General features: G+C 36.5%; 6 protein-coding genes and 2 pseudogenes across 7 annotated transcripts; 6 read left to right on the forward strand and 2 right to left on the reverse strand.

The window, feature by feature from the left end:
• Positions 1-1,283: 1,283 nt before the first annotated feature.
• On the forward strand, positions 1,284-3,479 carry LOC125223129 (actin-like). Its single transcript, XM_048126121.1, has 4 exons — positions 1,284-1,411; positions 1,905-1,973; positions 2,070-3,077; positions 3,173-3,479. Exons 2-4 carry the CDS (start codon positions 1,914-1,916, stop codon positions 3,236-3,238), a joined length of 1,134 nt encoding a protein of 377 aa, XP_047982078.1. The 5' UTR covers positions 1,284-1,411; positions 1,905-1,913; the 3' UTR covers positions 3,239-3,479.
• Positions 3,480-5,271: 1,792 nt separating this feature from the next.
• On the forward strand, positions 5,272-7,545 carry LOC125223890 (actin-3-like; the record flags this gene model as incomplete). The annotated part of the gene is made up of 3 exons (XM_089061429.1): positions 5,272-5,337; positions 5,638-5,962; positions 7,385-7,545. Coding segments are annotated over exons 1-3 (552 nt in total), but the record flags the coding sequence as incomplete, so codon positions are not given.
• LOC148933765 (actin-like) lies at positions 7,545-7,940 on the forward strand (annotated as a pseudogene).
• A 437-nt stretch (positions 7,941-8,377) lies between these two features.
• On the forward strand, positions 8,378-10,375 carry LOC125223889 (actin-11-like). The gene is made up of 5 exons (XM_048127200.1): positions 8,378-8,486; positions 8,629-8,697; positions 8,765-9,128; positions 9,431-10,002; positions 10,073-10,375. Exons 2-5 carry the CDS (start codon positions 8,638-8,640, stop codon positions 10,136-10,138), a joined length of 1,062 nt encoding a protein of 353 aa, XP_047983157.1. The 5' UTR covers positions 8,378-8,486; positions 8,629-8,637; the 3' UTR covers positions 10,139-10,375.
• Positions 10,376-11,235: 860 nt separating this feature from the next.
• LOC125220723 (actin-58-like) lies at positions 11,236-12,153 on the forward strand (annotated as a pseudogene).
• A 465-nt stretch (positions 12,154-12,618) lies between these two features.
• On the reverse strand, positions 12,619-14,360 carry LOC125222433 (cytochrome b-c1 complex subunit 6-1, mitochondrial-like). 2 transcript variants are annotated; one of them, XM_048125039.2, is made up of 5 exons: positions 14,308-14,360; positions 13,958-14,002; positions 13,787-13,865; positions 12,903-12,992; positions 12,619-12,834 (listed from the first exon to the last, which is right to left on the reverse strand). In XM_048125039.2, coding segments are annotated over exons 2-5 (204 nt in total). In that variant the 5' UTR covers positions 13,960-14,002; positions 14,308-14,360; the 3' UTR covers positions 12,619-12,801. The 2 variants fall into 2 exon arrangements, with proteins under 2 accessions (XP_047980996.1, XP_047980995.1); XM_048125038.2 differs by lacking the exon at positions 14,308-14,360 and having other exon boundaries at positions 13,958-14,158.
• A 1,243-nt stretch (positions 14,361-15,603) lies between these two features.
• LOC125222432 (vacuolar iron transporter homolog 4-like) lies at positions 15,604-16,531 on the reverse strand. The gene has a single exon (XM_048125037.2). The coding sequence runs from the start codon at positions 16,479-16,481 to the stop codon at positions 15,876-15,878; it is 606 nt and encodes a 201-aa protein (XP_047980994.1). The 5' UTR covers positions 16,482-16,531; the 3' UTR covers positions 15,604-15,875.
• Positions 16,532-21,159: 4,628 nt separating this feature from the next.
• On the forward strand, positions 21,160-24,510 carry ETFALPHA (electron transfer flavoprotein alpha). Its single transcript, XM_048121486.2, has 8 exons — positions 21,160-21,315; positions 21,692-21,874; positions 22,867-23,078; positions 23,180-23,340; positions 23,503-23,664; positions 23,838-23,890; positions 24,005-24,145; positions 24,309-24,510. Exons 1-8 carry the CDS (start codon positions 21,241-21,243, stop codon positions 24,384-24,386), a joined length of 1,065 nt encoding a protein of 354 aa, XP_047977443.1. The 5' UTR covers positions 21,160-21,240; the 3' UTR covers positions 24,387-24,510.
• The last annotated feature ends 585 nt before the right edge of the window (positions 24,511-25,095 follow it).

Here is a 25,095-nt window from a genome sequence, read left to right on the forward strand (position 1 = left end):
GAAGCCTTTTTTTTTTTTTTTTTTCTCTTTTTATTGATGTTAATCAAAACGATTTTGCAAGTTCACAAAGTCCCTTTTCTTATTGTCAAATTTATTTACTATATGTGCGATGTGTGCGTATACATTTGATGTGAAATTCAAACAATTCAAATCGTGGAATTAGCAGGAATTAGAATTGTAATTCAATTTCAATTTCAAATTTTTTGTAAGCATTGGATTTAGTCATTTAGAATTGAAAGCTCCTTCTACGAGCTCAGTTCCATAATACCGTACAGTTTAGACTTTAGAGATTTTTTTTATTATTTTCTAAAATAGAAATATCACTTTATTTTACTCTAAAGCCAGTTCAAAATTTAAAATTAATTATAACTATCTAAACTTTAAGTTTAATCATAATTTCGGATCATGACATTCATGGACAACATTCAAAATTCAAACAAAGAGTAATTTCTAAAATGGAATGCTGATTTAATTTGGGCGGTGCAATAAATCTAACTATTTCAATTTTTCAAGTTCGGGCTAGAGTAATTTTCTCGAGTAATTGAGAGATTTAATTATATTTTAATATAAAAGCTTTCTACACAAGAGAAGGAACGAAAAAGTCTTTAAATTGAATCTTACTATTCCAAACAACACATTTTTTTGTTTGTTGTAAGATTTTATGCTATATACTAGTAGTAGAAAATAAATAGGAGCAAAAACAAAATAAAGAATATAATTCCATTTTTTTTGCCAAAAAAAAAGTATTACATGATTAAATTATGAAAATTATGCCAAATTTATTGGTAATCATATACATATAATATTTACATAAATATACACACTTATAATCTTCAAACGAATAGTAGAAAAAATAATCATATTACGCTAGACATTTAAAATTTGATTGGATTGCTTAACTTTTTTCTTGATATATACTAATAATCTACATAAATAAAAAAAAAATTAACTTTCAAACTATTATTATTATTACTACAATTATATTTTAATATAATCTATAATCATTTATATATTCAATTTACAATTTCCACAATTAATAATTTAATTATGGTAATCAAGAAAAATAGAAAAGAAATCCTATCAAATTTGAAATGACTCCCATAAATGATTATTTTTATATTATTTATTTGAAGATTATGTGAATATATATAAAAATATTATGTGTATTAGTGTATATAATATTAGCAATAAATATGTCATGGTTTCTATAATTTAATGTAATATTGTTTTGAAAAAATTAAATATATTTCCATAATTTATAGTCTAATTGTTGCCATTTTCATTTCATATTGCAACAGCTCTCGAACTCGTGTATAAAAGCAACATTCATTCTCTCCCTCTTTAAATATTCAGCTCGCTAATTTTCTCTGCTTTAAGCATTCAAACTTTCGATTCTCGAAGCAAATCGTAGGTGAGTTACGAGACCGAAATCTATCAATAACTTTCAGTTGATCGTTTTGATTTGTGTTGTCTTGGCTGCGTATTGCTTTTGTGTTAATTTCGCTCTATATTTATGAATTTACTCGCTTAATTTGGAGTGTTCATCGCAGAATCTCGTCAAATTTCTGATCTGCAGTGATGAAAAAGTAATCGGTGTCTGTTGTTTTAAGACGTGGATTAAGTAACGGAAACAACTTTTGCTGTTTCTTTGTTAACATAATTTTTGCAGTTTACATGTTTGTTAATATTATTAAGAAGATCGTTAGTTTTATGTGATTTTTAATTTGATATATGAGAAATTTGCCGCATCATGACTGCTATTTTATCGTTCTTCTCCATCTCCAATGATTTGATTTTTGGCAAAAAGTGGAAATGACTCATTTAACTTGGGAGGTCGGGGAAAGGAATACGAATCGATTAACTCGTTTGAATAGATAGGCTCATTCACGCCCTCTGTTTTACAGTAAGTTGAGATGGCGGATGGAGAGGATGTTCAACCCCTTGTTGTTGACAATGGCACCGGAATGGTGAAGGTGAGCAATTGTTTGCTTTATTGATTTGCATAAATTGGGTTTAGCAATGATTTTAGCTTTGCTTGATGAGTGTCCTTTTTGTTGTTTATTTATCAGGCCGGCTTTGCTGGTGAAGATGGTCCGAGGGCAGTGTTCCCGAGCATAGTAGGCCGACCCCGGGGCACAGGAGTGATGATCGGGATGGGCCAAAAGGATGCTTATGTAGGGGATGAGGCTCAGGCGAAACGAGGTATTCTCACGTTGAAGTACCCTATTGAGCACGGTATAGTGAGCAACTGGGACGACATGGAGAAGATCTGGCACCACACGTTCTACAACGAGCTTCGTGTTGCTCCTGAAGAGCACCCTGTTATGCTCACCGAGGCACCTCTCAACCCGAAGGCGAATAGGGAGAAAATGACTCAAATCATGTTCGAGACCTTCAATACCCCGGCCATGTACGTCGCTATCCAGGCCGTCCTCTCACTTTATGCCAGTGGTCGCACCACAGGTATCGTGCTCGACTCTGGTGATGGCGTGAGCCACACGGTTCCTGTATACGAAGGCTACGCGCTTCCCCACGCTATACTGCGGTTGGATCTTGCTGGCCGCGATCTCACTGACCATCTCATGAAGATCCTAACCGAGAGAGGCTACATGTTCACCACATCCGCGGAGCGAGAAATCGTCCGTGATGTGAAGGAGAAGCTTGCGTACGTTGCACTAGATTTCGAGGAGGAAACAGAGGAATCGAAGAGTAGCTCTTCCTTGGAGAAGAGCTACGAGCTTCCGGATGGACAGGTCATCACGATTGGTGCTGAGAGGTTCCGCTGCCCGGAGGTGCTGTTCCAGCCATCACTGGTTGGAATGGAAGCTGCCGGGATCCACGAGACGACCTACAACTCCATCATGAAGTGTGACGTGGATATCAGGAAGGATCTCTATGCGAACATCGTTCTCAGTGGCGGATCAACCATGTTCCCTGGCATCGCGGATAGGATGGGCAAGGAGATAACGGCCCTTGCTCCGAGCAGCATGAAGATTAAGGTGGTCGCGCCCCCTGAGAGGAAGTATAGCGTCTGGATAGGCGGATCGATTCTAACATCCCTCAGTACTTTCCAGCAGGTTCGTTTCGTGCTCTCTTTAGTTAACCGAAACCTATTATCACTGCTTAGATTTTACCAAACATTTCTGATTTTTCGGTTTTGATATTCGTGTAGATGTGGATAGCCAAGGCAGAGTATGATGAGTCGGGTCCTGCGATTGTTCACAGGAAGTGCTTCTAAGACGTTGATCGAGGTATCGTTCAGATTTTCGTGTCGACTATTTGGTTTGCAGTTTTGAGGCTGTGAAGTTTTTCTCTAAGGTCTTAGTTCTGGTTTGGAATGTTTACAGTGTAATTTATCTTATCTACTACTATATAGCAGTGGAAGTCCTTGTAGTAATATTTTGGCTTGCACTGAACATTTTACATCTTTTTATCTGTTACTATCATCTTTGGATTGGAATGGAATGGGTTTGTTGCAATTGGTGTTTCATCTTTTTCTTTATTTCAAATTCAGTGGAGTGTTTTTTTTAACCAACTTTATAGTGTTTAGTACTCACTACAATACTTATTATTGCAATGAAAACGAAAACGAAGATGACAAATTTAAATTCTGATTCACGGAAAAATAACATGTATGTCAGATTAGAAATTATAGAATTTGTAAATTTGTAAAATAATTGCACCTATTGTGTCCCTGAAGAATCTAAATTAATAAATTATTAACCTTAGATTTGTTATTGAAATATTGTTCTTCAATCAAAATTATATAAAACGAGAAGGATTGAGGCAGAGTTAGAACTATCGTGGGATTTGAGGTGGTGGGTGATTAATGGAATTTACGAGCCAAGCAGTAATAATAATTTAATATTGCTATCAAGCTATCAGACTTGAATATTCAATGCAAAGTCAGAATTGTGATATGCACAATAATATTTTTCCAAAATCTTAGCTTGAAAGTAATTCATTAATTTTGTAGGTGGTAGGTGGCCAAGCTTGAGTAACATAACGTAGTTTAAAAGATGAATAAATTTATAATGAAATGGACTTGGAAAGTTAACAACCAAAGACTGAAAATTAAATACTACTACTCCGTATGTATTTGTTATCTTCAACGTTGAACACATTTAGGTATAACTTAGAACCACTATTGATTTTATTTATTACTACTAAGATGCAAAGGTCTTGCCAAAATTTCAATTGTAACTGGTTTATTAGCAAATCATCTTTAGATTGATAAAGCACAACTCATTTTTGAAATCGATTCCAACCCAAGTAAGAAAAAACACCTTGTGTTTACCAGGGTTGTCAAAAGTGGACTGATTCAGTCTTATTTCGACTACGGCCAGTCGGCCCAAGGGGAAGGAGTCAATTCGGCCCAAAATTCTAGCCAGACTAACATCTCCATCTCCAACTCCACCCACAGTATTTTTTTCACAAAAATGATTTCGGACCGGACTCGGTTCGCAAAATTGATGAGAATTAACACATCGACTAGCTTGGATTGGGCCTAACACTTTTGACAACTTAAGTGTTTACTATGAGTGTCTACTATCACTAACCATATTCCAATAAAAAAAACTTATATTTATTAAGAAAAATTCTAAAGTTATAGTTTTGCAATTAATTCTTAAAAAATAAATTACGAGACAAATTAAAATGCTCATTGTTGCCATTTCCCATTCCATTTGCATTAATTAATCGGTGATGCAAATGTGAATGGCTAGCTAATTTGAAGGTGTTATTTCAGGTGAATCTACCTTGATAATTTTTCTAACTTATGCAGAAATTATAAATCTACAACAACATTATGATTGCTCGGAGTAGAAGCCAAAAAAAATAAAATAAAATTGAATTGGAGGCAAAACAATGAAAACAAACATATGTAAAAATATTGCATCCAAACGTAACAAACATATGAACAATAATACTGCATTCAAACGTAACAAACATATGAAATCTATAATACTAGCTTCCACTTGATAGTTTATGTTTCACTTAATTGTGTTCGATCTACTGTCTTCGCAGCGTATTGCTTTTAAGTCTTTGTATTTATGCTTGAAACTTGAAAGTAACTAGCTAAGAAAAAGAGATTGAGTTTTTCCAAAGACAACTTAAGATAACTTATTACTCCCTCCGTTCCCATTTAATCGAGACAATTTCTTTTCTACACGTGATTTAAGAGAAAATTGTTTAATGAGTTAAGTGGAGAAAATAAAGTATGAGAAAAAATAAATACGCTGATGAATGCCCTTCGTTTTACGGTAATTTGAGATGTCGGAAGTAGTGTATATTAGTGAACCACCCCTTGTTGTTGACAACGGCAGCGGAATGGTCAAGGTAACCAATTATTGGCGAAATTCTACTTTGGGAGCATTTTGTCACCGAGCTTCCCAATTCGGGAAGCTATTTTTTTTAAAATCCAAATTTGTGAGAGACAATGAAACTCATGCGTATTCCACTTTAATGAAACGCATGAGTTCATGCGTCTTTCACAAACTTGAATTTACAAAAAAGAGCGTTCCAAATTGGGAAGCTCAACGGTAGATCTCTCCCAAATTAGAATTTCGCGCCATAATTATTAGCTTTATTAATTTGCATAGCTAAACTTGATTGTTGTTTATTTATTGTGCTACGCAGGCTGGCGTTGCTGGTGATGATGCTCCGAGGGCAGTTTTCCCGAGCATAGTAGGCCGGCCCCGGCACACAGGAGTGATGGTCGGGACGGGCCAAAAGGATGCTTATGTAGGGGACGAAGCTCAGTCGAGACGAGGCATTCTCACGTTGAAGTACCCCATCGAGCACGGTATAGTGAGCGACTGGGACGACATGGAGAAGATCTGGTCCCGGCCACGTACGTCGCCGTCCAGGCCGTCCTCTCGCTTTATGCCAGTGGTCGCACTACCAAAAATGGTAAAAGCGAAATGGGACAAATTATGTGGGACGACCCAAAATGGAATACTGGGTCAAATTATGTGGGACGGAGGGAGTAATATTTTGGCTTGAAGGTCTTAGTTCATGTTTGGAATGGATTTGTTGCAATTGGTGTTTCATCTTTTTCTTTTGATGGCTCCTTTTTATGCCCAATATTTTAGTCATAACAATGGACACTGTTTAGTACTCACGTCATTACATATTGCACTAACAACGAAAACGAAGACGACAACTTCAAATTCTGATACGGACGGAAAAAAAAAACTACATGTCGAGTTCCTTTTGTAATATCTAACACCCCCTCTGTTCCATTAAACATGGCTATACTTTTATAATGGCATGAGAATTTAGGTGTAGTAGTTAAGTAATGGCAAAATAGAGTGAAAGGACTAATAGATGATAAAAAGAGGGATATTTTTGGTATTATATGAGAGAAACTAAAATGGAAAGACAGACTAAAAAGGAAAAGGAAAGATAACATTTTAATTGAGAATCTGAGATGTTGAGAGTATAAAATTCAATATTATGCAATTTTTATTTTAAAAAAAATGTATGATTAATAATTTTTTTATGCAACCCAGCTCACTGTTGGCGGGCTTGTCTGAATTTATACAAAGAAGTCGGCCCAATCCACTTCACCGGTGGGCCTGGTCAGACGTTTGACAACTCTAGGCCAGAGTAGTGTGCCCCGTTTAACATTTTGAACCTCCAAAGTCTTCTAATGTTTTATGTTTTGATTTATGAAATTTAATTTCTTTGCAGTTGATACTCTTTTTTTTCCAGTAATATGGCAAGTTCACCTATATGAATAGCTAAGTAAATTTCATGGTCTTGGCGAAGTGATTTAAAATTATCTCGTGAAACTGACCTCGTTTAGATTTAATTATTTTAAAAGGGTCACACAACAATGACAACATAGTATTGCATTCAAACGAGCATATTCAGCTTGTAAGAATATGGTAATGGTAGTAATAAAATTCCTTAACAAACAAATGAAAAGAGTATATTATTGCATTCAAACGAGATTATTAACGGAATGGTGGTGAGCAATTAACTGAGTCACTTCTTTTCCGTACACACGGAAAATAAAATAGGAGAGAATACTATTTTTTTGTCTAAAATAGGAATAACTCAATTATGTTGGAATTTCGTGAAATGGAAAAATGAGTCTGTTAACAAGGAACGAATTGAGTATTAGCTTTGCTTGAGTGTCATTTTGTTGTTTATTTATCGTGCTACGCAGGCTGGCTTTGCTGGTGATGATTCTCCGAGGGCAGCTTTCCCGAGCATTGTAGGCCGACCCTGGCCCACAGGGGTGAAGGTATGGAAGGGTGGTCACGAGGATGTTTTTGTAGGGGATGAAGCTCAGTCGAGTCGAGGTATTCTCACGTTGAAGAACCCCATCGAGCACGGTATAGTAGGCGACTGGGACAACATGGAGGCGGTTTGGCAGCATACATTCTGCAGCCCGTCCTCGCACTTTATGCCAGTGGTCGCACCACGGGTGTCGTGGTCGACCCTGGTGATGGCGTGAGCCACACGGTTCCTATATACAAAGGCTACGCGCTTCCCCATGCTATATCGAGGTTGGATCTCTACGAAAACATCTCCATGAAATGATCTACATCTCCATCATGAAGTGTGACATAGATATCAGGAAGGATCTCTACGAAAACATCGTTTCTCAGTGGCGGATCAACCATGTTCCCTGGCCTCGCGGATAGGATGAGCAAGGAGATAGCTGCTCTTGCTCCCAAAAGCATGAACATTAAGGTGGTCGAGCCCCCTGAGAGGAAGTATAGCGCCTGGATAGGCGGATCGATCCTAGCATCCCTCAGTACTTTCCAACAGGTCCGTGTCGGTGTGGTGCCCTCTTTAGTTAACTTATATCACTATTTAGATTTTACCAAACATTCTGATTTGTGGTTTTGATATTCGTGTAGATGTGGATAAGCAAGGCAGATTACGATGAATGTGGTCCCTCGATTGTTAACAGGAAGTGCTTTTAAGACGTTGGTCGAGCTATCGTTGAGTTTTTCTTGTCGGACTATTTGGGTGCAGGGTGAATTGGATTGCAGTGTTGAGGTTGTGAAGATTTTCTCTAAGGTGGTTTGTAATGTTTAATTAGAATGTATTAATCTTATATCCATATATATGTCAGAGTACTGAGTCATGCATGTAAAATCCAATGATATTTCATGAAGATTCAAGAGTAAGACAATGTTATGGTCAAAGAAACTGATGGTTGATCCAATCTTTATCTAAATTTAATTAACTTAATGTACTCAACAAATGTTAACTGAAACACTAAAAAAATTTAAATCAACATATTACATGTAGGTGATCATAACCTTTTACTATTAATTTTTAAAATAATTGAACAAATCAGACCAAACTTGATGTCTTTTTAGTCATATGAATAATAGTATACACTTGTTACCATATGCAAAAATATCGTATTCAAACGTAACAAACATATGAAATACTAGGAATAAAATTCGTCAAATTCCGGGTGATCCTTCTTCTTGTCAGTCATTTTTCTAAGCAGATCGCAGGTGAGTTACGAGACCGAAATTTATAATACCGATCGTTTCTTTTCTTTTTATGGGCAAATGAATATAAATTTAAAAAAATTGAACGAGTGGAAATGACTCTCGAAAAGGAATATGAATCGATTAACTCTGTTTTGTTTTACAGTAAATCGAGATGGTGGAAGGAGAGGCTATTCGAGCCGTGGTGATTGACAATGGTTCCAGAAGTGTGAAGGTGAGAAATTGTTTGCTTATTGATTTGCATAAATTGGCTTTACCAATAAATATATTTGCCTCATTAGGCCGGCTTTGGTGGTGAAGAAGCGCCGAGGGCAGTGTTCCCGAGCATTGTAGGGCGGGACGGGGAGGATGTTTATGTAGGGGATGAAGCTGAGTCGAAACGAGGTCTTGTCACGTTGAATTACCCCATCCAGCGTGGCATAGTGCGCGACTGGGACGACATGGAGAAGATCTGGCACCACACGTTCCACAACGAGCTTCGTGCTGCTCCTGACGAACACCCTGTTCTGCTTACCGAGGCACCTTTTAATTCTATGGCTAATAGAGAGAAAATGACTCAAATCATGTTCGAGACCTTCAACGTCCCGGCCTTGTACGTTGCTAAACAGGCCGTCCTCGCACTTCATGCTACTGGTCGCACCACAGGTATGCAACAGGCCGTCTTTCGTTCTAATGTTTGGTACCGCAAAAAATTCTAGATAAATGGAATTTCAATTTCATGCACTTCACACACTATATAATTCCATGAAACTCAATTACTAGATCAATTAATTTAGTGAAGAAGCTCTGTTGCGGATCTACATAGACTTGTAGTTTCTTCAAATTTGAATATTTATTTGAGTTTCTTCATAAATGCCCCCTTCTCAATTCTATAAATTATTTGCTTATGTATATTTTTGCCCCTCTTAAGTTTAATTCCTGGCTCCGCCCTTGGTTGAATAGAACAGGTATGGTGCTAGACTGTGGTGAAGGTGTGAGCCACGCGGTTCCTATATACGACGATTATGCGCTTCCCCAAGCTATATTGAGGCTGAATCTCGGTGGTCGTGATCTCGATGACTATCTCACGAGCCACACATCCGCTGCGCCAGAAATTGTGCGCGATGTGAAGGAGAAGCTCGCGTACATTGCACTTGATTTCGAGGAGGAAACAAAAGCACCAGTTGAGAAGAGTTATGAGCTTCCGGATGGTGAGGTGGTGATGATTGGTGCTGAGAGGTTCGGGTGCCCGGAGGCGCTGTTCCAGCCTGCGTTGATTGGAAAGGAAGATGTTGTTGGAATCCACGAAATGACCTACGACTCCATCATGAAATGTGACATAGATATCAGGAAGGATCTCTATGGACACATCCTTCTTAGCGGCGGATCAACCATGTTCCCTGGCTTCGCGGACAGGATGAGCAAGGAGATGAAGGCTCTTGCTCCGAGCAGCATGGAGATCAAGGTGGTCGCGCCCCCTGAGAGGATGTATAGCGTCTGGAAGGGAGGATCCATCCTAGCATCTACTCCACGGCCTGAGGTTCGTTTCGTCATGCTCCCTTTAGTTTCTACTAGTATAACACTCATCTGTGGTTTTGATATTCATGTAGATGTGGATAACAAAGGCAGAATACGAGGAGTTGGGTGCTAAGATTGTTCACAAGAAGTGCTACTAATTAAGGCTTTTATAAGTTCTGGTTTGGAATGGTAAGAATAGAACGAAGATACGAATGGAATGTTAATTTCTTTAATTTTTTTGTTTGTGCATTTTCCTTTGGATTTGGAGCAACCTTAAATCCTTAGGCTTGGCCAGTGGTCACATTTATGAGATACCTAATAATCGCTGATGAATATGTAATTACCAAAAAAATAAAGGGCTTCCAAAGTCTCCTAATGTTACAAGATTTATGAAATTTAATTTCTCTAAAGGGCTTGTAAAAGTGGAGGGACAACAAGAGGTTTCAATATCTCATGCAACCTCATTATTGAAATATTCACAGGTCTTACATTTTTATCGGTTATGTAATGTGAATGGCTAAAGTATTAATCTTGGTTGATAATTTTCTAACTTATGCATAAGTTATTAATCTACAACAACATTATACTATAATTGATTGATGAGTGATCCGTAGATGCCAAAAATGAGAGAGAAGACTGATAAAAAAATTGAATTGGGACAAAAGGGTCACACATAGAAGAAATTGCTGCAACCTAACCTGGTAAGTAGGTAACAAACATACATGAAAAAATATTGCATTCAAACGTGACAAACATATGAAGAAAAAATATTGCATTCAAAAGTAAGAATTCAGCTCAAAAGAATATGATACTAATAAAATTCGTCATATTCTTGGTGTTCCTTCTTCATGTAGGGTTATTAAATAGCTCCAACGCTAATTTCTTTGCTATCAGTCTTCTCAGTCGCGCATTCAAACTTTCGTTTCTCGAACCAGATCGTAGGTGAGTTACGAGACCCAAATCTATAATACTAGCTGAGTAGCTTCCACTTGATCGTTTCGTTCTTAAAGGGCAAATGAAAATAAATTTAAAGGCTGTACCATGATGGACTTGACTCCAAGACCTTTGGCCTCATGCATTACCACTCCAATTGATCGTTTATGTTTCACTTAATTGTGTTCCATCTATTCTCTTCAAATTGATTTTTGGCAAAAGGTGGAAATGACACATTTAACTTCTTGAAAAGGAATACGAGTCGATTAACTCTGTTTGAATAATACGCTCATTCGTGCCCTTCGTTTTACAGTAAACTGAGATGGCGGAAGGAGATGATACTCGACCTGTTGTTATTGACAACGGTACCAGTATGGTGAAGGTGAGCATTTTTTTTTTTGCATAAATTGGGTTTAGCAATGATATTAGCTTTGCTTGATTGTTGTTTATATATCAGGCTGGCTTTGCTGGTGAAGAAGCCCGGAAGTGTTCGGTTTAGTGAGCAACTGGGAAGACATAACTACGATCTGGCGCAGCACGTTCGACAAGCTTTGTGTTGCTCCTGACGAGCACCCTGTTCTGATCACCGAGGCACCTCTTAACCCGAAGCCTAATAAAGAGAAAATGACTGAGATCATGTTTGAGACCTTCCACGTCCCGGCCATGTACGTTGCTAGCCAGGCTGTCCTCGCACTTTATGCTACTGGTCGCACCAAAGGTATATAACAGGCCGTCTTTTGTATCAGTTACTGTAAATTTAACCTCTCTTGAACAGGTATTGTGCTTGACTGTGGTGATGGTGTGACCCACGCGGTTCCTATATACGACGGCTTTGCTCTTCCCCATGCCATATTGAGGTTGGAACTCGCTGGCCGTGAGCTCAGTGACTATCTCATGAGGATCCTGACCGAGAGCGGACACGACATGTCCACCACAACCGCCCGCGATGTGAAGGAGGAGCTTGCGTACGTTACACTTGATTTCGAGGAGGAAACTGAAGCATCAGTGGAGAAGATTTATGAGCTTCCCGATGGTCAGGTCATCACGATTGGTGCTGAGAGGTTATACTGCCCGGAGGCGCTGTTCCAGCCATCAGTGGTTGGAATGGAAGATGATGGAATCCACGAAATGACCTACAACTCCATCATGAAATGTAATGAGAATATCAGGAAGGATCTCTATGGAAACATCGTTCTCAGTGGCGGATCAACCATGTTCCCTGGTCTTGCGGATAGGATGAGCAAGGAGATAACGGCCCTTGCTCCGAGCAGCATGAAGATTAAGGTGGTCGCGCCCCCTGAGAGGAAGTACAGCGCCTGGATAGGAGGATCCAGCCTAGCATCCGATATTAATTTTAAGGAGGTTTGTGTTCGTGCTCTCTTTAGTTAATCTAAACCTGTATCACTGCTTAGATTTTACCAAACATTTTGATTTGTGGTTTTGATATTCATGCAGATGTGGATAACAAAGGCAGATTACGAGGAGTCGGGTGCTAAGATTGTTCACACAAAGTGCCCCTAAGCTGTTGATCGAGGTATCGTTGAGTTTTTCATGGATGCAGGGTGAATTGGATTACAGTTGTGGGGTGCTGAAGTTTTTCTCTAAGGTCTTAGTTCTGGTTTTGGAATGTTTTTAGAGTATTTATCTTATATCTATATTTATGTTTTCAAAAGTAAGACAATGTTATGGTCAAAGAAACTGATGGTTGATCCAATCATTATTTCATTACTCTAAATTTAATACTCAACAAATGCACCAAAACTTATTCTGGAATGCCCAAGTTCTGTTAACAACAAAGCAGTTAACAGGCATTCAGATTATAAGCTAGACGGCAGCAGCCGAGAGTTTACCTACACAAGAAAAACGGGCGACGCTAGAGCACCACCATTCACTTCAGCTCCTGAAAGAGCTTCGGTGCAACCTACATTCAGAAAATACCATCAGACGGAAAGAGTTGGCATTCGAAACATTAGAATTGACAGAACTTACACATTTGTCTACGCATGACCAGTAGTCGAAGTATTGCCCTGTGCAGTGCTTCTGTCCAGAGTCATCACCATCAACTCTCTTAACACATTGCTGCGAGCACAACAGAGAAAACATCAGTATTGGTCTGCGTAGTAAACAAGGCAGAACGGAAAATCATAATTTTAAGAGCAAAAGAAGTTCGAAAGATGAACTTCCAGCCATTCCACTGAGTACATGATACACTGACCTATTTTGTCAATCTACCAAAAAAGTTGTGCATCTATTTCAAGTAATAGGAAAACATATAGTGTCAATGCTAGTTGTTCACTTTAGAATATTACACAGTTTTCCCTAATTGAATTAGGATGCTTTTAGAGCTGAACGCAGACGAGTTATCTAGCCATACAAAATGTTAGCTAATTAGCAGAGTTTGCTTTCTTTCTTCTCAGCTTAGAATGAACTATGCACATCACTAAAATGTCGTAATTGCAATTTCACCTCCACCGTTACAGAGGTCGCGCCCTTCCCTCTTGGACGATGATATAACTGAATGCTCCTCATAATTACTGATACTAATCAACAACTAATCCTTGAGCTTCCTCACACTCTCCTTATGTACACATTCACTATTAGATACAATCTGATTTTAAGGTTGATCGAAATCGATGTATAGAACGTTTTCGTGATACAATGCCAGGCCTTTCAATCACAGGAATGATGATGAGACATAGAGAGAAGCATAATATGGCATTGTAAACAAATTTTAAAGATAATTAGCTATCAGTATCACTCATTGCTGCAAAATAATTCAAATAACAGACTCCAAATTTCAAGCTAGATAGATCATAGATAGACAGATTATTCAAACTGGAAAGATTAGAGCTTGAAAACATTTCGTCGAGCACCTTGTATTCAACATAAGGCTTTGTGCATCTAGATTTGCAGGATTCCTCAAGAGCCTTCTTCTGATCCACAGCATCCTCCCTGCATCACATAACAGCATTCAATCAAATCAACAAAAATCATAACCGAAAAATTGAAATCAAATTATCTCCGCTGTTCGTATATATGCTTACATTGATGAGCAACTGATAATTTTACAACGAATTCAGCAGAGAAACCTGTAATTGCGAAAAACTAATGTGGCTTATACAGTGAAATCAGAGATTCGGAATTCGTTAAACAGATCTCTCTATATAGGTTTCGTTAATTCCTTAAAATATCATAAATAAAATTAAAAATTGCATGAGTATGTCAATTTATTACTCTATATTCAAACAACCTTTCAATAAATTATGTGTTTAAAAATTATGTTTGAAATAAGTGTATAGTTTATTTTTTTGATGTTTTAGCTTTATTATATGAACTACCATTTTTTGCAATTGCTTAAATTTCTGATTAATTAATTTGAGAAGAAATGTCTTACCAATTAAATGGTGATTCGTCGTAGCAATCTAGCCGAGTTTCCTTCTCGTGTTGTTACGTGGAAAATTGGTCTACGCCATGGCTCACGCCACTTTAGCTTTACCACTACCTTGTAGTTTTAAATGAAAAAGTAGAAACATTACAATTAAGTAGATTTCTAGTCACTTTAAACTTCATATCCAAATTATATTTTTGTGTTTGTATTAGAGAGCTGAAATTCTATACAAATATTTTTACATGTCGTGAAATTTCAGTAAGTAAAATGAAGAAATCATTTGGTTAACGTGGAATTATTCTAAAATACAAGAAAATTCAAATAGTGTAGGAGAAAATGGTAAAATCGTATGGAATTCAGAACTTTTAAGATGAAACCTTAAAAATAATTATTTGGACAAAACCCGAACCTAGGACAGGTGATGAGCTAGCTAGAGTGGCTAGGGGAGTTGATTGACAATCCGAAAGGATGTTAGAAGTTGGTGATGATATGGAAACTCATGAGATAACAAGATTTCACGTTAACGATCACTGTATGTTTGATGTACTATATATCATGCTTGTTTGTCTACGATTGTCATAAGTGTTCTAGTTGTTGGATCGCACTAGTTAGTTTTGCGGTTGCTTTTTCTTGAGTGTCTCCAGTGGTGGACTTCCCACTAGGACCTCCACTAGCCCTTCCCACACAAACTGCCTGCCACGTCAGCACTAGCCCTTCCCATTTCACTGCCACATCACTAGCCCTTTCCACTGCACTAGGACTTCCCACTAGGACTTCCCGCAATTAAATTCACAATTATTCAATTTACGAAACTAAAATTTACGGAATTAAAATTTCGACACGAGTCGTATTTATAGAGTTAAAAAAATAAAAATAAATAAAAAAATTCAAAAATAAAACTCGTACGTCCGAGTGGGACGTCCTACCGTCGCCACAGTGGCGGACGTCCGCCCGCCCGTGGGGCTGAGGGGCGAGGACATGGGATGGGCACTTGGGACGGGCGCGGGCGCCCGTTCACAGTGGCGGACGTCGGGTAGGACGTCCGCCATTGTAGACACTCTTAGACTATTATTTGACAAAAAAATTTCAAGCTTAATTATCTTATGAGTGTAATTTCGATTGTTATTTTGTTGCTGGTGTTGAAAGTTTCCTTTAATTCTTGTTTGTTTGGACTTGTTGCTTGCCGTGTTTTGCTGGTCATGTAATTTTTTAGTTTGTAAAAAATACTATCTCTCGAAAATATGAAACGAACAAACTTTACTTTATAAATTTATTTTTCTTTTATATTTATTTATATGCTCATATCAGAATCTAATTCCTTTGATTCCATATGAATCATAAAGCCAAAAGCAAACAAAATTAATCACATACATTAGTAACATTCCTTTGGTTCAACCGGCCTATGGTTCATGATCAAACCGACCGATTTTCCCGATCCAAAATGACCTGAATTTTTATCATTAAATCAGACTGATCAGCGCACCAGTTCACGTCTTAACCGATCAAACCAGCGTCTCAGATCCAATTTTTAAAACATATCAACACACTAATATTTTTTTTCAGTCCGAAAAAAATCACAACCCTTTCGATCCAATCAACTTAGTAAGTCCAAACGTGACCGCCATCGCCAGCCACCCTCCGACCAAAACCCTCGCAGCCGACCTCGCCACCGGCGCCCTCCCCAGCACAGCCCCGAGCCACCCGAACACCACCAGCGCCACCGTCACCGCCGCCACCACGACCCCCACCCTCACCCTATACTCCCTCACAAAGCTCGCCGCCAGCAGCGGCACCATCGCCCCGACGGAGAACGCCAGCGCCGAGGCCGCCGCCGCCTGCATCGGCTTCGGCAGCCCCTCCCGGCTTTCCTCTCCGGCCGAGTCGCGCTTCATCTGAGCTAGCTCGATGTCGCGCTGGGAGTAGACGGAGACGAACTCGCCGATGGCCATGGAGCAGGCGCCGGCGACGAGGCCGGCGAAGCCGGTGAGAATCATCGCCTTGACGTCCTGCTTGACGGCGCCGACGCCCATCATGAGGGAGGCGGTGGAGACGAGGCCGTCGTTGGCGCCGAGGACGGCCGCGCGGAGCCACTGGGAGCGCGTGGAGTAGTCGAATTCCTCGAGGTTTTCGACGTCGAGGGGCGCCGGGGCCGGGGCGGTGGGGAGCTTGGAAGAAGCCATGGAACAAAAAAATGGAGTTAACTGAATTTTGTGTTGTGATGGAGTAAGCAAAGGAGAGTGTGGTGGACACACGCCTCCAACAAATGGTTATTTATAGATGAGGAGATCATGGGATTAGTCATCTCCACCTTTGTAATTAATGGAATAAGATATTTCATCTTACAAAGTCCCAAATTGACAAAATCTAATGGTATTTTGGACCATTCTGATTAGCTACGCAACTTTGAAAATCAGTCAGATGAATCATGAGGTTTGAATTTGTTCGCGTCACGAAATAATTGATGAAATCGTATTTGACATGGCGGTCGAAAAATTATTACTGGACGTGTTACAATTAATCATGAGTTAAGGGATGTCATCTACTATACTCAAAATATGGACAATGTATTGTACTACTACCTAAGGACGAAGGGAGTTTCGTGCATCAATTTATTGTACGTATTGATAAACTAGTAGTATCATTGTTTAGTTATTTTTAGTATGGCATTTGTGATGAAATTCATACATACTGTTACTGTACGTCTGTACGTAGTAATGATGGATGAAGTGGTAAAATAAAACGAAGATGAAGTTAGTTAGTTGGAATGTAATCTATTGAAAAATCTTCAAATATAATGAGTAATTATGTAAATTTATTGTAGCGTATATTAAGAATAAGTTGAGAGATGTTAGAACACGAAATCTAACGATTACATAGGGGTGTGATCAATTGCTAATTTTCTTAAGTTGTTAACTCATCAATGCAATGTGTTAAAAATGTCAACACGATGATATTAAAATGTCAACACATGATTTTGTTGAACTTTAATATAATGTGTTGATATTATGTGTTGACATTTTAATGTCACCGTGTTGACATTTATAATACGCTGCATTGATAAGTTAGCAGAGTTAGCAACTTAAATAGTTAGCAATATAACGCACCCCTAAGTCCTTATATATAATCAATATTTCAATCCTAACGATTACATCCTTATATATAATCAATGTATCAATTATCTTAATTCTAGATGATAAATAAGAAAGATCACAATATATATTTAATTAAGACTATGATTAATTAGTCCGTTTATAATTTTAAATTTTAATACACCATATTAACTATAATTAGTACTCCCTCCGTTCCATAGTAATGGAGGCAAAACTTTTCGGTACGGAGATTAAGAAAAATTGTGTTGACTTTTACTAAAAAGGGAAATGACTCTATTACTATGGAACGGACGGAAATGGAAAAACGCCCCTATTACTATGGAACGGAGGGAATACTAAATAACTATAAACTTATAAAGAAATAAAGCAATCTACTTGCGTAAATGACAATAGAACTAACCATATACGGAGTACTTTTTCCTTATAAAAAGCCTTGAATTGTGGATATTGAAGCATACTAGTGATGCAATTTTTATGAGGCAGTTGCACCAGAAATTGATTTCTGATGGACATCATGAGGAAAGCATGCATACATTTATAGTTTCTCAAATTATTGGAAAAATTATGAAGTTCGGTTAAATTCTAGTCCACACCGCATTAATAATTAGTTTAAAAATTAGAAATTTAAATTCATTTGCAATTATCCCGCAAAGAAAAAAAAATCCGGTTGTTGATATTTTCAACCAAGCAAAGAATAACCCATTTTATAATAATAATTTTAGATTAACTCAAATTTTGGAAAGTCTTTCTATTTCGAATATATCTTATTAACCATGCAATGGCTTAAAAAAAATTAATCACAATTTTTTATGATTAAATTTGCAGAAATGAGTATACAACGAAGGTCACCATTACGAAGAAGTTCATAATACTTTAGAAATAGCATGTTAGTTAAGAAACAACTACAAACCTAATTGACCATGTGTGTTCCATCTACTTAGGAATTATAGTATGATCTAGTTATAGTTAGTTATACATAGTCCATAGAAAATATTGGTCAGTTATTTTTTTTATTAAAAAATGAATTGCAAAACAAACAAATCTATAGAAAGTACATGGTTTTCTTGCTTTTTTGGGAGTCAAATAATTTTCGATTTATTTTCCATAACTAATTACGACATAGTACTATATAGAAGTAGAAATATGCATACCTAACTTATCCACTTTCTTAGGAGCCAATAACGATTGGAATGGATTGATGAAGAGGAAAGCACTAATGAAGAAAATAAATTATTTAATTACTTTTAACAAATATAAAATATGAAAGGAGTGTGCATTCCACACGAATCCCACCTTATTCGATATTTAAATATTAAAACTACATTAAGCTTTTTCCAACATAAAATTAGAATTCATTAGTGGGGCATTTGGGTTCCCATTTATATTTCCCAATTATGACCATTTAGACCACCTTTATTTTGATACGAAAAAAAATAAGATAAAAATGAACAATAAATGGCTCCACACACCACTATCTATTTTTATAAATTTAGCAAAATTTACTTTAATTAACTTTTAATATAAAATTGAGACAATAATTTAATCAACGCATAGTAGTAAATATTTATAATTTTTTGTTACAAAGAAGAGGATATCGATCTAGAAAATTGGCTTCTTTCTCATTAAGCATGTGAACAATTGTCATATTATCACACCCCAGATGGATATTCTTAAGTTTCGTATGTTGTCAACTTAGGTAATTATAAAATTAAGACAATAGAGGTTACAAAATTTGTTAAAGGCTTATTATCCTATTTAAGATTTGTAACCGCCGGTTATTCATTGTAATTCAAATAAATACTCATGATAGTTATTTATAAATATTCAAATTCATGCCTAAAATATATAAATATTTAAATTTATTTCCAAAACTCTTAAATATTTAAAGTAAAAAAAAACTTAAGATAAGCATATATCACCTTTTTATATTAATTTTAGAATAAATAGTAATATAACTAAAGCTCTTGCATAAAACAAATTCATAATTCTAAAATTAAGCTAATTATATTATAATAATATTTTTAAAAATATTATATGAATATAAATTAGTAAAGCGATAATGATTGTATCCATTCTATTGATATTGGTAGATTCGCATAGAATCTCCATCTTATGGAGATGCTATCATACTATAGAATCGCTAAGTGCTACTAGTATTTTTTTATTATTATTTGGGCAAGTAAAAACTAAGAAAATTAGTTGTAGATACCGCATCTTTAGAATACAATTGAATTGATTACGTTATAACTTTAATATTTTCTCAATTGTTCTATTAAGTTAAATTTGAGAAAATTGTCTATCAAGTAGAAGCTGAAATTCATGACTTTCATCATATTTGTATAATGCTCACGAAACTCATAGAATTAAGTTTGAAAAACATAGAATACATAAATTAAGCTTATATATATATAATTTTCCATAAACCAATGCGGTAATCGAGAAAAGTGTCAAAGTTATGATATAATCATCAACTAAAGAGTTATAGAATTGACCCAAGTTGACCAAAACTTATGTTTTTCTAACAATTTATCCTTTCTATTTTGAGTGTTACATTAAATAAGCAACTTATAAAAAAATCTGTTATACCTATTTAGAGATTTTGAGTGATAATTAGCTTCTACCTTAAAAAAAGAGTGAGAATTGAGCTGGAGTTTATTAGGCTATGATTTATTCAATTGATTTACGTATTATTGAGATTAAATTAAATTTAATTAATTTTTACATTAACCTAGTTTATTGTTGTCTAGCTTTTACTTTCTGAATTTCGGCCCAATATGATATTAATGGGCTTCAAGTAATACGATGAGGCCCAATTATTATTTAAGATATAAATATGTTAGGGTACGTTTGATGCCATTCAATAGCACTGAAAAGAGCTCAATTTCTTAATTATTCCAATGTTTGATATCAATTTGCTTTTTCTCAAAGTCCGCTAAACTATACGGACCCGCAAAAAGCCTGATAAACAATAATAGCTTTCACCCGATAACTTTTCCAAAAAAAATGCTATGATTATATTCTGCATTCAAAATATTTGCTATAAAAAATTCATCTTTCCAAAAAGAACCTTCTTATTCCCCACGCCACTTTCATCTCTTCTCAAGCTGCTCCTGGTTCCCAAAATTCAAGCTCTTTTGTTGGATGAAAGCTACAAACAACACTAGACGAAAACACGAGGTTGGATCGTCTTGGTCGTCTTATGCAAAATAGCACTATTTACCTATAATTTAACTTATTTAAGCGAATTGCATCAAAAGTATGTACATTGTCATTATAATTTTATGAATTTAAATTTTATTTGTAGGTTTATGACTTTTTTTTATCATTATTGTGTTTAATAGAAGTATATGAATTGATACCCAATTATTCTAAATTTTATACAACAATGAGAAATTCACTGATTTTCATTAAAAATTCACTAAATTATATTGATAGAACAAAAGGGAAAGACGCAACTTCTTTTGTTTTTTGTAACTGATTACTTAATGGATAGGTGTCAACTCAATCCAAAACCATACACTGATTTTTCTCCATAATATATAAATATTTTTATATTATTTTAATTAGTTACAATATCTATTTAATAGTCCACCACTTAGTATTTTTTTTAATAAAAAAGAGTCAAAATTCAAAATATATAAAAGAAAAAAACACTCCACTCCCCATCCCTGGAAAAAAAATCTGAATTCAATTAATGTAAGAGGGTAAAAAATAAAAACGTCAAATAATATAAAATCTTTAAAATAAATTGAGTGAAAAAACCGAGCTTTATTTGAACTTATAAAAGCAAACTGAAAACTGAAACTCACATTATACACAATCGAAGAAGATGACAATTCAAGCTCTGCTCGGATCGATTCGGAGGCGTTCGTTTGCTACTCGCGTGGCTCATTCTTCGCGATTTGTAAGTTCTCGTTTTTCCAATTTCCGTATCTCAGTAAGAAATCAACAATTCCGTACCTTTTTTTTTTTTTTTTTTCCAGTTTCATGCTTGTAATTTCATTTATGCGAATCGTTGTTCATCACTCTGCGGATTTTGTTAGCAATGGAGGAGTAATAATGTGATTTTAGTTGTCCACGGATTGTTTAGAACACTTGTTAGTGATTGCAGATGGCTTTATTTGCTAAGAATTGGCATTTGCGTTGTTCACATTGATTGTTTAGTGGCAATTTAAATTTATGCAAAATTGAAGAGTGAATTGTGTGATGAAGAGTTCAACTTCAATGTCTAATAGCTGAATGTTATGAATTAGTTTCTTTTTTCTCCTTTTTTGATATAGCTTAGCACTCTGGTTTTGGGGGAGCACAAGGGGGGATCCATCGAGGCGTCTTCGTTGTGTGCAGTGGAGGCTGCTAAGCGTTTGGGTGGAGACAATTCTGTGTCTTTGCTCCTTGCTGGTTCGGGTCCTTCCTTGCAGGAGGCTGCTGCTCATGCTGCTTGCTTCCACCCTTCCATTTCTAAGGTATTCCCAACATTTTATGGATGATGATCAATTGCATTTCAATGGGCTTGTTATGATGCAACTTGTGTAATGAGGGAAGGGTATTGCTTAGTTTTTGTGGTGTTGTGATTTTTTAAGAGCTTGATTGGAGTTGAGTCGATCGTGCTAAGCTCAAGCCTGGCTAATTTGTTGAGCTTTATTTATCAACACTTTGAGTCTCATGAGCTTAATCGAGCCCAGACAAGCTTACTAGATTTAAATTTAGATTTGCATTTATATAGTTCTTGCTTTTTATTATCTATAAACAAATAAAATTATTTGTATATTCGGTGTACTTATTACTAATTAAAGTATATAAGAATAAGTTGTACCAAGTTAACAATTATAATATCAAGCAAGGTCAGTTCGGCATGCTTTGTACTGTCAATCTCAAACTCGAGTACTTCAGTTAATGAGTTTCACTAAGCAACTTGCACGAGCTTTTATCGGAGATGGGATCCGAGTAGCTTCATTCATCTATAGCCTTCCTTAAGATGGAACATGTTCAGTAGGGAATGGTTGTGAAGCATATTGCGTGTGTTTTGTGGTTCTGTGTAGTTTTAAGAAATACTAGTGTGTAGTGGACCATGATCTCATTTGTTACAAAAATTATAAAAAAAAAATGATAGAATCAAGAAAACAAATATTCTTCTTGTCTCTCCTATTAAATGGGAGAGCGTTAGCCTGCTAATAAAGTTGTATTGTTTTAAACACATAAATTAGGATAACCAACCTACTTTTGTTAAAAACGGAGATAGTAGCTTATTGTTTGGAATAAGTAGTGCATTTTACGTGTTGATAGTTGGTTCTTACGTGGTATAAAATGGAAGTCAATCACAGTGGAGTTTGACAAGTTATTGTTAACAGAAATGGTTTTGCAACACGATTACACGAAGCAATACGGTTTCATGAGGAATATGTTCTAGTCTTTCGGTCTTTCGGATATTACATATGCGTACCTATTTGTTGCTCAGGTCCTTCTTGCTGATTCGGAGAGGTTCACATATGCTCTAGCAGAACCATGGGCTAAACTGGTGCATCTTGTACAGCAGAAACATAGCTATTCTCACATAATTGCTGGATCAGGTTCTTTTGGAAAGAATGTTCTCCCTCGTGCAGCAGCACTTCTCGATGTTTCACCTATCACCGATGTTACAGAGATTAGCGGCTCGAATCTTTTTGTTAGGTAATCTATTGTTGTCTGGCTGATACAAGTTAATACTGGTAGCATGTCAACAAATATGAATATATAATTGCATTTTACTTGCGTATTCTTTCACAGAGCAGGCCAATATATGCTGGAAATGCACTTAGTACTGTTCGATACACCGGTTCAAACCCTTGTATGCTGACTATTAGAGCTACTTCATTTCCTACGGGAATGGCGCCAGCTTCAGTTTCAAATGACAAATGTATCGAAAAGATTGATCTTTCAGCCTTCAGCGAAGGTTTGTCATATATTTGATGCCAAAATGTATCCTCAGCTTCATGGTTTTGGTTGTTTACATAGAAGAGATTTGAGTGACTGCATAACCTTATTTATTCTATTGCATCATGTTTAATTCTCCTTTCAGAAACTATAATCTAGAAACATCTCGTTGTTGTTTCAGATGATGCAGATGGAAAATCGAGGTATGTAAGCATCTCCTCTCAGGATACAGAACGCCCAGATCTGGCAAACGCACGCATTGTTGTCACTGGAGGGCGAGGTCTAAAAAGTGCTGAGAATTTTAAAATGATCGAGAAGCTTGCTGAGAAACTTGGTGCTGCAGGTTATTATTCTTAAGGATCTTAGACTCATAAGTCGCAACGTTGTGGTCTATAAATCTTTTCTCAAGAAACGTTTAAGTTGCCTGCATCAGTTCTATGGATGAAAATTTAGTACTCCATAATATTGTTATTATACACGAAATTTCTCTTCCGTCTAATGTCCAATTTCTTGCAGTTGGAGCCACTCGTGCTGCAGTTGATGCAGGATTTGTTCCAAATGAACTCCAGGTAAGACGAAGAGTCTTCATGCATTGTTGTAATTCGTCCATGTTTCCAAAACTACACATGTGTGTACTGTTGTGGTGCTGCCGTTTTTGTGACAAATCGATCAATATTATGTAGGTTGGTCAGACCGGGAAAATTGTTGCTCCGGAACTATACATGGCTTTTGGTGTTTCTGGAGCTATTCAACACTTAGCTGGAATTAGAGATTCAAAAGTCATCGTTGCTGTTAATAAAGATGCTGATGCACCGATATTTCAGGTCATTCACACACATCCTATCCTTATGGTTTCTAATTTCCGTGTTCCAATAAAACGTATATATTGAAATCTTGAGCCGTTATAACTGTTAAACTGAAGATCTCCGTCTCGAGACGCTAATTTGTGCTTCGTGTTCGTCGTCTTGGCATATGCTGGAATTGCAGGTTGCGGATTATGGACTTGTGGGTGACCTTTTTGATATCATACCGGAATTGTTAGAGAAACTTCCTGAGAAAAAATAGATGTTGTGACATCTAGCTATAGCAACCATATAAAAGGCGAGTTTTGGCCTTAATTTTAATAATTTATAAGTTTTGGATATGAAATTGAATATCTTTAAGTTCCAATATTGAATACTTAATTCTATTTTCGTTTGTATCACAAAAATATGTGCACTTTCTATTTTCGTTTGTATCACAAAAATATGTGCATTCTATGTTTAGAAACATATCTCAATTTACTATCTCTATACATCAACTTATTTACAACTTATACCACCATCAAACACTATTAATAATGTAAGTTCTACTATCCATTAAGACTATTTAACTCTCATTTTTATGCTCTCTCTTATTTTATCAATTTTATCTTAATTCTCGTGTCTTATCAATTGCTCATATTTTTATGTGACGGGTGGAATAAATAATAGGCGATTACATGATTTTGTATGCAACTACTCCCTCCGTCCCAAGGAAGATGACCCCTTCCTTGGGCGGCACGGGATTTTATGCAGTTATATTTTGTGTGTTAAGAGGAGAGAGTAAAGTAAGGGAGAGAGAATAAAGTAGAGATAAAGGTATTTCCATTTTAAGTAATGGGTCATCTTGGTTGGGACAAACCAAAAAGGAAAGTGGGTCATCTTCAATGGGACGGAGGGAGTACTTTATTTTTATACAAAAAATTATTTAATATGACATCTTATAAAATATCACTCACGTGACTAAACAAATT

The sequence above is a fragment of the Salvia hispanica genome, chromosome 1 (genome assembly GCF_029641045.1).
Source record: "Salvia hispanica isolate PSC_SH4W2 chromosome 1, Shi_PSC_v1, whole genome shotgun sequence".
NCBI classification, from domain to species: Eukaryota; Viridiplantae; Streptophyta; class Magnoliopsida; order Lamiales; family Lamiaceae; genus Salvia; species Salvia hispanica.

Coding starts and splice junctions, on each gene's coding strand:
- LOC125223129 (XM_048126121.1), top strand. CDS start 1,914: ATGGCGGATGGAGAGGATGTTCAACCCCTTGTTGTTGACAATGGCACC. Junction 1,974..2,069: donor ATGGCACCGGAATGGTGAAG/GTGAGCAATTGT, acceptor TTTATTTATCAG/GCCGGCTTTGCTGGTGAAGA. Junction 3,078..3,172: donor CCCTCAGTACTTTCCAGCAG/GTTCGTTTCGTG, acceptor ATATTCGTGTAG/ATGTGGATAGCCAAGGCAGA.
- LOC125223889 (XM_048127200.1), top strand. CDS start 8,638: ATGGTGGAAGGAGAGGCTATTCGAGCCGTGGTGATTGACAATGGTTCC. Junction 9,129..9,430: donor TGCTACTGGTCGCACCACAG/GTATGCAACAGG, acceptor TGAATAGAACAG/GTATGGTGCTAGACTGTGGT. Junction 10,003..10,072: donor CATCTACTCCACGGCCTGAG/GTTCGTTTCGTC, acceptor ATATTCATGTAG/ATGTGGATAACAAAGGCAGA.
- LOC125222433 (XM_048125039.2), bottom strand. Junction 12,993..13,786: donor AGCCTTATGTTGAATACAAG/GTGCTCGACGAA, acceptor TTGTGCTCGCAG/CAATGTGTTAAGAGAGTTGA. Junction 12,835..12,902: donor GGTCATGCGTAGACAAATGT/GTAAGTTCTGTC, acceptor TTCTGAATGTAG/GTTGCACCGAAGCTCTTTCA.
- LOC125222432 (XM_048125037.2), bottom strand. CDS start 16,481: ATGGCTTCTTCCAAGCTCCCCACCGCCCCGGCCCCGGCGCCCCTCGAC.
- ETFALPHA (XM_048121486.2), top strand. CDS start 21,241: ATGACAATTCAAGCTCTGCTCGGATCGATTCGGAGGCGTTCGTTTGCT. Junction 21,875..22,866: donor TCCACCCTTCCATTTCTAAG/GTATTCCCAACA, acceptor TTTGTTGCTCAG/GTCCTTCTTGCTGATTCGGA. Junction 23,341..23,502: donor TCTTTCAGCCTTCAGCGAAG/GTTTGTCATATA, acceptor TTGTTGTTTCAG/ATGATGCAGATGGAAAATCG.